At 47.7% G+C, this 13,167-nt stretch overlaps 2 protein-coding genes across 3 annotated transcripts in view; one reads left to right on the forward strand and one right to left on the reverse strand.

Annotated features, from left to right (window-relative positions):
- SYN3 (synapsin III) overlaps positions 1–13,167 on the forward strand; it is a 436,540-nt gene that overhangs the window by 150,437 nt on the left and 272,936 nt on the right. For both annotated transcript variants that reach the window (XM_019642594.1, XM_019642595.1), the window contains exons 5-6: positions 3,643–3,799; positions 6,897–6,986. In XM_019642594.1, the coding sequence (XP_019498139.1) occupies positions 3,643–3,799; positions 6,897–6,986 (247 nt within the window). The remainder of the gene's footprint in view (positions 1–3,642; positions 3,800–6,896; positions 6,987–13,167) is intronic.
- TIMP3 (TIMP metallopeptidase inhibitor 3) overlaps positions 8,817–13,167 on the reverse strand; it is a 56,934-nt gene continuing 52,583 nt past the window's right edge. Inside the window, exon 5 of the mRNA XM_019642596.1 lies at positions 8,817–12,731. Within this exon, the coding sequence (XP_019498141.1) occupies positions 12,534–12,731 (198 nt within the window). The 3' untranslated portion in view covers positions 8,817–12,533. The remainder of the gene's footprint in view (positions 12,732–13,167) is intronic.

Here is a 13,167-nt window from a genome sequence, read left to right on the forward strand (position 1 = left end):
AGTGAAAAACTAAGAGGCCGGCTAACATGAGACCTTATAGTCACACACTGCTTAATGCCAGGGACGTGTTCTGAGAAATGAGTCGTAAGGGGTTTTCATCATTGTGTGACATCATAGAGTGTACTCACACAACCTAGAGGGTGCAGCCTACCACACACCTAGGCTGTATACAAAACCACAAGAGGTTCATTCAAGCCCAAGAGGAGATGATGCAATCAAGAGACAGGGTAAACACAAGATGGATGAGGCCGCTGCTGGCATAACACAGCATACTGTTTTACAGCAAACTTTATTTTTATTTATTATTTTTTTTATTTTTTAAATTTTTTTAGGAGGGCGCAGCTCACAGTGGTCCCCACAGGGATCGAACCAGCAACCTTGGTGTTATTAGCACCATGCTGTAACCAACTGAGCTAACCGGCCACCCCATATATATATACATAGAAAGAGTACACTCTAAAGTAACAATGAAAAGTATAGTACAGTAAATACATAAACCAGTAACAGTCATTTATTATTGTTATCAAGTATTATGTACTGTGCATAATTGTGCTTATACTTGTATATGACTCGCAGCTTAGTAGATTTGTTGACACCAGTGTGGCCAGAAACACGTGAGTAATGTGTTGCATCGTGCCAGCCATGACAGCACTAGGTGATAGGAATTTCTCAGCTCCATTATAATCTTATGGGACCACCGTGGTCTATGCAGTTTGTTGTTGACAAAAATGTCATCGTATGGCGTATGACTATAATTATTTCCTCCTGGAGTCGAGTGGAGTTACCCCTCATGAGACGCCATGTTTGCTGCCATGTGGTCTGTGAGGGGGCATCTCACTGTCAGAGCCAGGCCCTGGGGGATCTCCAAGCATCAAAGCAGAGAGAGAAATCAGAAAGGAAAGGCTGCTAGATTTGACTCAGAGGCAATGGGAAATGTGTTTACATGTGTTTTTAAAGATGCACAGCCATAAAAAAATTTAAAAAAAGGTAACAAGCAACAAGTAAAAAATCTGCCACACATGACAGATGAAAGACAGCATCCTAACACACACAGCTCGCGTCAGTGAAGAAACAGCAGGGCCCCGTTTTCTAAAATGGGGAAAGACGTGAGCAACAGTTATAGAAAAGAAAATGCAAATGGTGAGTGAAAGGACTCAAACTCATGAAAATCAGAGAACTGTAAATGAAAGCAGCCATGAGATGCAGAATGTCTTTGAGGGAAAGTTGCTTATGAAATTGAAAAATGTAGTTTTAGAAAACTGAGGTGCTGGCAAGGCTGCGGTGAGATGGAAGCTGTCATGTGCAAATGGTGACATATGCCTTTAAAAAAGAGGTGCTTTAGGGCCGGCCGAGTGGCTCAGTTGGTTAAGAGCTTGCTCAAGAGTTTGAGCTCTGAGCAACAGCAGTTCGATTCCCGGCCCGAACTGAGCTGCCGCTGAGCTGCCAACAGGTGGCAGGATGGCTCAGCTAAAAAAATAAAATAAAATTTAAAAGAGGTGCTTTTTGGAGTCCCTTAAAAAAAGCTCATACCCTTTAACCCAGTGATTCCACTTCTTAAATCTATTTTAAGGAAATAGTTTGAAGTGAAGGCATTGACTTGTGTACAAATGTGTACATGTGTGAAATATTGGAAATAGCCTACGTGATGATAGTAGATGATTGGTTGACTTAAGTATGATATAGCCATTCAGTGGACTATTAGGTAGCCATTAGAAATGATATTTTTGGGAAATAATTTGATAGTAGGGGAAATGTTCACACTATAATATGTGAAAATAGAAAAAGAATAATAGAAAGCATAAAATCAATTATGAGTATGAATGCATATTATACACTTTAAAAGTAGATAATTGAATTCTAATGGACACATAGACACACCTAGAAAGGTTATTAGGGATTTTCTCTGAGTTGAGAATTACAGGTAATTTTGTTTACTTCTCTGTGTTATCCAAGATTTTTTTTTTCTTTTACACAATGAACATGTATTACTTTCAAAATGAGATAAAAGCAGAAAATGGTTATATTTTAAGTCGGAGTTCCCTATTGTCATCAGATCCCTATTGGAGACACACATGTGCCCCCTTCACCCCTCCCTTCCATCTCTCTTATTCAAGAGCCAGCATAGTGGGGCCCGAAAAGCAGGAAAGCGGGAGCAGAGAGCCGACTGCAGTCTCCTGCTCGACAGTGGTTTTGCCGGGTGACCTGGGACGTGTCACTGCTTTGCTATGAGCCTCAGTTTCCCCATACGTAAAATACACTGGTTGGACTGTTCAGTTCTAAGAATACAATAAGGACGTAGGTGTACTAATTGCAAGCTTCAAACCTACCCCCCACCCTAACTGCAGAGTGATATGAGGACCTGTTTCCGTGAGCACCGTGTCAACCATACTCGTGATGTCACATGACACGTGACCACGTCGGGATGAGTTACAACTTAGCTGGGAGACCCTTGCCCTTTCCTTTGGGGACGAGGAGGTGATGCTTGTGTACATCATTCATTCCTCCCACATGTACTTATTATGTCCCTGTTTCCGAGGTGCCAGGCCCTGGGGTGTGGAACGGTTTAACAAATGTCTGTGCCTGTGTACACGTTCTTTCCCTCTGTCTTCAGTGAGCGCAGGTCCTTTTTCTGTGAGAGCCATTTTTATTTACCTTTGACGTATTTTAAAGACGCACCATGTATTGGAAGCTAAGTGTTTGACTCTAGTTGAGCCAAGTGGATCATACCATTTTGAGTGTAAACCACCTACCGTGGTTTTCTCGTGCGACTTAGAAGTGAGGAATCCAGAAACAGATGGCTCCTTGGTAGCGTGAGTGAAACAATGTGTCAGTCCCCCTGGCACTGCGTGATGGAGGGAAAAGTGCATGGACGTGGAATCAGATGACCCGACTTTCAACGTGGCACTCCTGCTTCCGAGCTTTGTCACTTGAGGAAACGCATCACTTCTCTGAGCTGTAGTGTTCCCATCTATAAAATGAGGAAATAGCCCCGCCTGGGTAAGGATGGTATTTTCAGAGGGACCGAAGCATGTGCTCGGCCATCACGTCAGTACTCTTGCTGTTTTCTTGAAAGAGACAAGACACAGTTGAAATACACAGGAGGGAAGCCATGCTGCATGGTGATGGAGAACCAGGGACATGAAGCTATTAATACATGGACCTGGCCCTGCCACTTACCTGCAGCACATCTTTTTAAGCAAATGACTTAAGCTTTCTGAGCCTCAAGGGGCTCTCTGGAAAATGGAGTGGGTGGCAGCAGTACCACACCCCAGGGCGTCATGGGGACTCAGGAATGTAATATGTGCTTCGCTATAGTGCCTGTTCAGATTCACTGACTTGTCTGATACATTTTTCTCTGATGGCACATGAAGTATCTGTTCAATGTAGACCTTTCAGAAAACAGCCTAAACGAGAAACAGAATGTACGGGTTGTTTCTCAGTCCTTTTACTTTGTTGCTGTGCTTGCTTGCATCTGATCGTCCTCATCCACACTCCCCCACCCCATCTCCCTCCTGCACTGAGGGCTCCCTGCTGGCAGCGACCCCCCCTGGTCAGTGCTCCCCCAGCAGGCTGTGGCCCTGTGCCCTGGTGTCCCCTCAGTGCGCCGTGTGGTAACGCTGCTGTTGGCCCCTCTCTTGGTAGATCCTTCAAGCCGGACTTCATCCTGGTCCGTCAGCACGCCTACAGCATGGCCCTGGGAGAAGACTACCGCAGCCTGGTCATCGGCCTCCAGTACGGAGGGCTGCCCGCCGTGAACTCTCTCTATTCTGTCTATAACTTCTGCAGCAAGCCCTGGGTGGTGAGTGACAGACCCGCAGCCAAATGGGGGCCATGGGGGGAGGGGCCTCCCAGCCCTGAAATGGGCCCGTTCCCCAGCATGGAGGCCTCAGTCATGAAAGGAGTCTTTTTTTAAGCCACTGAATCAGCAACTTGGATCCCAGCCCCCTTTCTGTAATTATTGCCTGACCAATAACAACGTGTGATGATACAATATTATCGTATAATATTCGTAGTAAGAGGCGGTGCTGCACTGTTCTTGCTGTAATAATATTCTATTATGTCATTGTTAACAGCAGGCACTGTTCATTGAGCACTTAGTAAGGACCAGAAAAGTGTGCTGCCTGGTGTTCAGTTCATCATTACCATGGGAAGAGGGTTCATCACTCCATTTTACAGAAAAACAGACTCCACCTCAGAGCAATAAAGGAACTCACCCAGCGTCATGGAGACCATGAGGGTGAAACAGGAGCTTGAAGCCCTCTTTCCAAACCCCAAGACTTGATTTCCCCCACCTTTTATTCATTCGTTTCATTCATTCGATTGATTGATTTGAGTCTCCATTTAAATGTTACTGGTAAAAGAAGCTTTTCCTAAAATACCACCCCTCCACACCCCCAGAATATTCTCAAACCCCTTACCCTGTTTCAATTTTTCCCAAAATACTTATCGCCACCTCGAATGATATGTTTATTCATTCATTTGTGACTCCCCTACTAGAAGTAATTCATTCATGCAACAAATATTATTGAGCACCTACTGTATTCCAGGCACTGTTCCAAGCCCTTCATGGCAGTGAGAGATCAGACCCAAATCCCTGCCCCATGGCCGTACAGTCTAGCGGGAAGGGGCATGAGCGGTACATGAATAAATATGCCAGATATGCAGTGTGTCCTGTGATAGGTGCCAAGGGCGAAGCTGAAGTGGAAAAGGGGGGTAGGAAATGTGGAGGTTGGGGGTGTAGAATGTACTCCATGAAGCTCTTAGCCATCTTGTCGCTTGCATTTTTGTCTCTGCGTGGCCTCCTGATGGGAGGGCAGTGGTGGAGAGCGTGGACTCTGGAGCCAGACTACCTAGGCCCAGGATCTTCCATTTACAAGCTGTGTGGCCTGAAGCAACTTGCTTAACCTCTCTGGGTTGATTTTCCATATTTGGAAAATGATGGTAAGAAGAGGGCTTTCCTGGTAGAGTTATGAGTTCGTTCATACAGGTCAAGTGCTTAGAATGGTGGCTTGCATGAAGGGCACACTCAACACATTAATATTGTCTCTCAAGTACTTGGAACAAGGTCTCTGCAGCGTTTCCACTCTATTTACTGAATGAATACATGCATTCATTTAATGGATGCAGATAGTCCTTAACCACTATTATTGTGGGTCTGGTCTCCTTCTCGATCTACCCTCATTGGGATTTTTGGCCCATGGCATCCCAGATTCAAGTGCCGCTGTCCCAGGAGGGGCATCGATTGCATTGGCCCACCCCCTTGATTTTTTCACATAGTCAACTCCCTGCACACTGTGCTGAGCCCTTAGCATGCTTATTGTACTTCATCCTCAGAGCCCTGATGAGTAGGTTTTGTTACTCTCTCCTCTGTACAGGAAACTGAGGCTCACGTAGCTAATAGTAAGTGGTGTAGCTGGACATCTCCAAACCTCTTGTGTTTGATCGGGGAATTACTGTCCCTTTCTGGACGTTAGTTTCCTTATCTGCAAAATGAGGAATCCGCCATCATTTGCCTTGTATCTGAGGCCCCTCAAACCCTTGAAGCTGACTCCATGTTGCACCACGCCTACAAGCCACAGCACAAGAGTTTGCGGTCCAGTCCTGGCCTGATGCAGAAAGTTTCTGAGTCACCCCGTTCTCTGTGTGAGCTCTTAGCAACTGTGTTACCTCCAAGTCAGTCTGGCGCAAGACGTCGCTCCCCTTCTAACCATTGAGCATCCACATTAGGCCACAAATTGCAGTTTTTACCTTCTTTCTGATCAGAATCTACTTTGCTCTTCCCTGCTGATGTCCACCAGCAGCTCCCCTATGCCTTCTGAGAGAACCCCAAGGTCCTCGGTCTGCCTCAGGCTCCTGGTGGTCTGTGATAGAGCACCCTCTGACCACCTGTCTTACGGTGCCCCACACCAGAGGACACAGCATGGCGGCCGCTGAGCGTCTCCAGCACACACTCATCTCACTGAACACCTGGAGCACCCTTCTTCCTGCTCTGATGTCATCTGGCCCCCCCCATTTTGTCCCTTTTCCAGTTTCCACACCCGCCCTTGCCTCTCTCCAGCAAGACGTTATCATCTCAACCATCTGCCCACAGTCTGTCTTCTCACAAGGCCTGATCTGATATTGTTACCCCAATATTAAGGCTCAGGGTCAGGCACGGAGGGCGCTGCTAAGCGAGCTGAGTGGCGTGCAGTGATGCAGAAGAACGTGAGTCTGAGACCTGCCTCTCAGAAGCTCACCCTCTCGTCCTGGAGACAGTAGCTTCTCCCATGGAAGGAACGTGGCTCGAGCTGTTGGAAACGAGTAGGGCTCTAAAAGCAGAGAACATTTTTTTTGTTATTAATTATAATATCTAACATCGGTGTGTTCCCATGGACCAGTCACTGCTTTTAATACATCGTAGGTTTAAACCTTACAACCATGCTGTGAGGTTGGACCTCTTGTTTTCCCCCTTTATGAATGAGGGAACTGAAGCTCAGAAAGCTAAAGTGACTTCCCAGGATACACAGCTAGTCAGTGATGGAGTGAGGATTTGAAGCCAGAGTCTACGCCATGAATGACTACTCAGTATGTCTCTGTGGAAAGAAGGGCATGGCCAGCAGGGGACATGGCGTGACGGGCAGCAGGCTGTGCTTGTGTGAAATGCTGAGGGGATAGTAGATGCTCATCACCAGTCACTGAGCTGAACTCAGTGAGCCTGGCAGGAATGAAGGGGTTGATGCAGCCGGGTGGAGGGGACGAATGTCCAGCCAAGGACCCTGGTCTTGATCCTGCAGGCAGGGCTCAGCTGCTGGGGCTCAGCTCAGAATAGTCAGATGCTCAAGGCTGGGGACCACATGGGAGGTTTCGCCAGACTAGGGGACACATGTTGAGCAGTGTTCTCTCCTCTTCTGTCTTAGTTCTCTCAGCTCATTAAGATCTTCCATTCCCTGGGTCCTGAGAAGTTCCCGCTTGTGGAGCAGACGTTTTTCCCCAACCATAAGCCAATGGTGAGTGCCTTTTTTTTTTTTTTAATCTGCTTATGTATATGATCTGGAACAATGCAAATGCTTATGTTCTCAGTCTATTTGAATGGAGTAGGTGGGCTCAGGGGCTGCTGCCTGACCACCAGGGTCTAAGGAAGAGCCGTGACATCCTAGGGAGTACCTGGCTTTCCTCAGGGAACAGTCATCTCTCCAGGTGAAATCTTGGGCAGTAGGACAGATGACAAAGGTGGACAGAATTCCTCGGGACATCAGGAATTTTTGGCAAATAAGAGGACAACTTGAACTAGCATATTGGAGCCAAAGGTTGATGATGAGTGTAAAAGATATTTCGAAGGTAGGATGTCACTTCATTCGAGCACTGTGCCGGACCTGGTTTCAACTCCTATTTTAATAAAAACGGTCATATTGGATTTGCATTGATCATTGAAGGGCAGTTTCCTTGTGTGTCCTCTTTACATTCCAACTTTTGAATGTATCTGAGGTTGTCTCTGGGAAGTGGTCGCAGCTTATAGCCTGCCGTTCGGAGGATAGCTGGGTGGAGAGTTTCCGTCTGTGAGCTCTCCATGCCACAGCTGGGGAAGTTGGAAGAAGAGTTCTGGGCAGCTGGAAACAGCCCATTATGTGCCTGCTTGCATGGTTGGTGGTCTTCTTCAATTGGTCATAAGAATACGGGGCCACAGCCCAACATGTGCCTTGGGAAGAATGTGAATCTTGGGAAAGAGGATAGTTCATAGGCTACCTGATAGGACCAGCTGGGGATGGTGGCCTGTATGTAGAATTCCAAGCTCAGGCTGCTGAGCTGGGCAATCCTGTTTGGAGAAAGTGATGGTAGGACGGTGAGCTCCAGGTGGGAGCAGTCTCACCACACGGAGCGGTTTTCCACTGATTACCTTTCACTTATACCTGATCCAGTGAGAGTCACAGAATCCAGGTGTGCTGGTGGGAATTGTAGGGCATGTGGAACCCAGCAAAAACATGAACACAGTGGAGAAAATTCGGGTTCATCATCAAACCTGCCTGAGTTTGAATCCTAGGTCTGCCTACAAACTAGGTCATGGGCAGCGAATTAACCTCTGTGTGCCTCAGCTGCCATCGCTGAAAACCATGGGTGATAGCAGAAAAACCTTAGGAGCTGCTGAGACTTAATGAAGTCATATGTATAGACAGCTGTGCCTGGCATATCATAAGGGCTCAAAGTAGAGTGGCTTTACAATAGGGGCAAAGCTAAACCCTGGAACACTGCCAACAATGGGATGAACGTTGCTTCGAGGGTCTACAGCCAATCCAGCCCAATGAGGGTGACGGGCCCAGCTCTAAGCTCTGGGAGAGCTTTGCCAGCTATAGTGAGGCCTCATGCGTTCCTGGCATTCCCCACTAGGCTGAGCCACACTCAGAATTTCAGACAGGCATTTGGCACCAAGGACTGCTGTTTGCAGACTTCCCCTCCCCGTTTCCATTTGGTTGAGATTCTTAGGGAGAAAATAGGAAAGGGCAAGTCAGAGCTCCAGCCTGGGAATACCTGTACCCCTGATAGGTAATTAGATAAAGAACGAGATTCTGGAGAACTCTGGCGAACTCTGGCCAGAGAACCAAGGAGCAAGGCCAGAGCTGCGTCAGCAGCCAGGAGGAAAGTCAACGCTGCCTCTCCTGAAATCTCTCCTGCCTGGGAGAGGACTGGGGCAGGGCGGGTCCAAGCTGTGGGAGTGAGTGCAGGGAGGGGAGTGTACATGGGCCTGGCGCCAGGGCAGGTAGGACTGACCAGCAACCCAAGCCCTCTGCGATCTATACAACCCCCCATGGCCGTCAGGACACAAGGAGGCGAGAGACTGCAGGTGTGTGATAGAAATAAAACCACTTTACTGTTTAGCATAAAGGACACACTATAAAAAGTGAACATTATGCAACATTACAAGACATACATTCACGGAATATAAAATTCATAAATAACATGGAGGAAAACTGTAAACAGTGCTACAAAATTTAGCAACAAATACATTCCTTCTAGACAGGGTTTTCTCTGGTTGGTTTCCCTCCGTCACTTCTGGGTCTCAGGACAGCAGACTGGCTAAAGGGGGAAAGGGGGCGGGGAGAACCTACGATGCCCCTCCCCTCAGAGCAGGAACTAGTCTCTAAGTTCTTTCCTTCCTCCCGCCTCCCAAGAGCCAATTTGGAGGCTGTTGATATCCACCTCTCCTGCACGCCCCCAGTTTGTATTGCTTTTGCCTTCAGCTCTTCCAAGGGTTTTTCTTGTGTGAAACTATTTTAGTGATACTTTTACTTTAGGCAGCCAGGAGCCAAACACGTGGGTGCCATCTTAGGGTAATCTGTCTTGGCGATCGATCGTGGAGCACAGGATGGAGGGCCGGGGGAGGGGAGGCTATTGTCTCTCTCTGTGTCTCTGAGACAGAGCTGCTCCAATAAATCCTTTATTTATTGAATTGCTCAAGAACCATGGTATGAGACACGGTGCTCGCGGGTGGTCGCTTGACCATCAGATAGGTCTGGGGCTGGGTGAGGATAAAGCTCAGTAGTCTCCCAGTATTATTTACTCCCCCGGCCAGACGGAGCGCTGACCTGCGAGGCGGAGCCTTGGTGTGGCGCTTCCGGATAGGGAGGCCAAGAGAGCTTGGAATGATAGCTCTCCCGGCCTGGGATGTTTAGGAGAAACCGTGGCTTTCCAGTTGGGTGGGCAAAGGGACGAGGGGGACATGCAATGGGAATGACCAGCTGACTGCCGAGGGCTAGTTGATGCAGAGCAAGGACTGTGGACGCACTTGCCCTTTTCCCCTCCTGCTTTCTACTCCATGTGGCACTGGGATGCTGACAGAGCAGAGGCCGGAGGAGTCTCAAATGCCAACTCCTCCCAGTTTCCCCATTCGCCAGTCTAGCTGCCTGCACGGTAGAAGTATTTACCTTCCATTCCACTGTAGAATTTGATTCGGGAAAATGGCGGCATATGGGTTTCGTTTTCTTTTTTTTTTTTTTTTTCTCTTAAACACAATGTACACATATTACAGCCTACACATGACACAAGATTTAGCAAAATAAAACGCTCATGATATAATTGAAATACAGAAGTGTCTCAGCTACATAAATGACTTTAAATTATACAGTAAGTGAACAGGTGAAATAAACAAAGCTATAGCTTATAGAAAGCTCAAAACCGCCCTCTGCCAACATCGCTTTGCAAAGGAAACGCCTTTGCCCAGGTCCTACTGTTCTCCTCGCCAGGGCCTGGCAGATGGGACTGTGGCTCCGCCAACTTGTCTGCAGGGACATTTCAGCTGACTCATGCTCAGGCCTCACCCCAAGTTCCTCCTATGTGAGTAGAGGTGACCCTACTGGGGACCAAGAATGGTCAGATGCCTCATGGAGGCGAGGCTGATGGCCGATTGTGGGGGGGCACTTGTGTGGGTTGCATCAGGGGGTTCTACCTTGTAAGACTTTGAGGTTGAAATAAAGAACATCTTCGAACACCAAGTCTGGGGCTCACCCCTTAAAAGCCACTGGCCTGCTGACCTCAGCGCCTTCTGCTCCTACAGCCCCATTGAGAGGGCAAAGCCTCCTGTTTCCCGCGTGCCAAATGTCATGACCACAAGGTGGAAGGGACTAGGTACTGAAATCAATCCCAAGGATACTGGATGCGTGTCCTGTCTTCCCGCTCCGGGGTTCTGCCAAACTCCCTGCCTAGGCATTTGTGTGTGCGTGCAAGACATCGCAACATGTTGTCTGCGTCTTTTTGTTATCCTGTTTCAATTGGCAGCTGTTTCCTAAAGCGGAATGAACTGAAGATACAAATACTAATAGAGGATAAATACCCATAATCTGAAAAAAGAGAGCGATCCTGTTAAATGTCACCATCCTACCACCCCCAATTCTGTAAAATATACATTATCACCTACGTTCGGCATCTCATTTTCAGCACTACATCATAAAATAATTTTATTTCATTGGAGAATTTATATTATAGTTTTATTTCAAAAAAACAAAAAACAAGATCAAACCCCACAGCTGACTGCTGAGTCAGCCTTCCCCAGGGACCGCCAATTTAAATCCATGAGGTGAGGACCTCAGGAGGTGGCATTCACCCAGCAGGGAGCTGGAGGGAGAGGAGCAGGCTGTCCCCAAACCCAGGAAAGTGGCTGTCCAGCCTCGGCAGGACACTGCAGCTTTCCCTCCTGTGGCTAGGCCCCTGACCCCACTAACTCGCATCTCCCATCTGAGCCAAGCCAGGAAGGCAGTTAAATGAAGGCCCCAAACATGAAGGAAGCAGGAGAAAAAGTGAGGGACAGAGGTCACATGACCCCAGTTAGAGGAATGCTGAGGGTGTTCAGAATTTCAAATTTTAATTAAAATGCAAAAAAAAAAAAAAACAGGTCAACTTGGAATGTCTTGATTTTCTTCAAACAAGCAACAACAACAAAATAGAAGAGATTAAACTATTGGCGTATTTAACAGCATTGAACAGAATTCGGTGTCCTGTAAAAAAAAATCAGCTTATGTCCTTGTGTGGGTAAATGCAAATGTGTATACAAACACATCCCCCCCGAGGTGAGCTAAATGCTACTTTGGAAATAGTATTTTCTACCCAAGTCTACTTGGCTGTGTCTGTGGATAGTGTCTGGTGGGAGTATTTCTGCCATTTACATAAAGTCAAGCTCCTGCCCAAAATCGACCCAGGAGTTTTCCAGGAGGAAATCTTGTGGGAGGCGGGGAGAGGAAAGACATTCATCTCAGTCTTTTACCTGAGCTTCTGTACAAGGCAGGCGAATTGCCTCCTGACCTCAGGCAGATGGTTTAAGGCTTCACCAACTAAGAAAGTTCTGTTCGTCGGGCCTGGCCGCTTGCTCCAGACGCAGAAACATCTGGTCAACCCAAGGCCTCGCTGGGCTGGGGGGATTGTGTGTGTGCTACATCGTGTCAGACCCTCTCCTGTAGTTTATTCCTTCCCTCTCACACCCGTACATGCAGACACAAACAGACGTCGTCTGCTTGGGACATGGGCAGCATCTCCTCAGTGTATAAGACCTTCCGCATACCTTGAGTCTATCTGTTCGCTGCCCTTGACTGATTCTGAAACAGTTGGCCTCTCTGTAGCTTCCTTGTCTGTATCCTTTCTGGACTGGGGTGGAGAAGGGCAAAAGGGGGGAGGGTCTGGGAGACGATGAGGTGGGGAAGAGTAAGGAGGGGTAGGTATTACAATGCCCAAATGGGGCAGTTTTTTGATTTTTGTTTTCCTAAAAAAATATAGGTTACGTTATCATGAAGAGGAGTGTCCATTTCCCCGTTCTCTCTGGCACGGCACCCAAAACTCCTGGGTGGAAATGGGTGATGTCAAAACCAAAAAGAAAGGGTTGGGTGGGTGGGGGCGAGGGGGCAGGGGGATGTTTCCAAATAAACTCCATACGACAGCATAGACTTTTAAGTGTTTGAAGTGCTAAATTGGCGAGAAAACAGGCACTAATTTCATTGTCATCATCTGGGAAGAGTTAGTGTCCGAGGGAAGCTCAGTGGGGAGGGAGGTTGGTGAGGTGGGGCAGGGTCTGGCGCTCAGGGGTCTGTGGCATTGATGATGCTTTTATCCGGGGGGGCCCATCCTCGGTACCAGCTGCAGTAGCCACCCTTCTGCCGGATGCACGCGTAGTGTTTGGACTGGTAGCCGGGGTAGCCGAAATTGGAGAGCATGTCGGTCCAGAGACACTCATTCTTGGAGCTCACAAAGCAAGGCAGGTAGTAGCAGGACTTGATCTGCAATTAGAGAACAGCCGTTGGTTGGTAGACCCGCCAGGGTGGACCCAGGCCTGATGCTTGCCTGAGTCTGGACTCAGAACCTGGGACCACTGCAAGGGGAGCCCAGAGCCACAGCAGTCCCTTAATGAAAATAATATATATAATACTCACTGACACTTACTGAGCACCTACTGTGTGCCAGACATTCTGTTGAGTGCTCCTGTCATTCTCTTTAATTCTCATTACAAATATATCTCCCTTTTACAGATAAGGAACTAGAGGCTCAGAGAGGTTAAGTAACTTGCTCCAGGTCACACAGCTAGCAAATGGTAGAATTAGACATGTGAGAGAGCTTTTCCCTCTCAAACGGTAACAGGCAGGGATGAGAGATCTCAGCTGTTGTTAGGGAAACTGAAGAATGAGAAAGACTAATGCATAAACTCTGGAGTCCAGC

The sequence above is a fragment of the Hipposideros armiger genome, unplaced genomic scaffold (genome assembly GCF_001890085.2).
Source record: "Hipposideros armiger isolate ML-2016 unplaced genomic scaffold, ASM189008v1 scaffold_71, whole genome shotgun sequence".
Taxonomy (NCBI): Eukaryota; Metazoa; Chordata; class Mammalia; order Chiroptera; family Hipposideridae; genus Hipposideros; species Hipposideros armiger.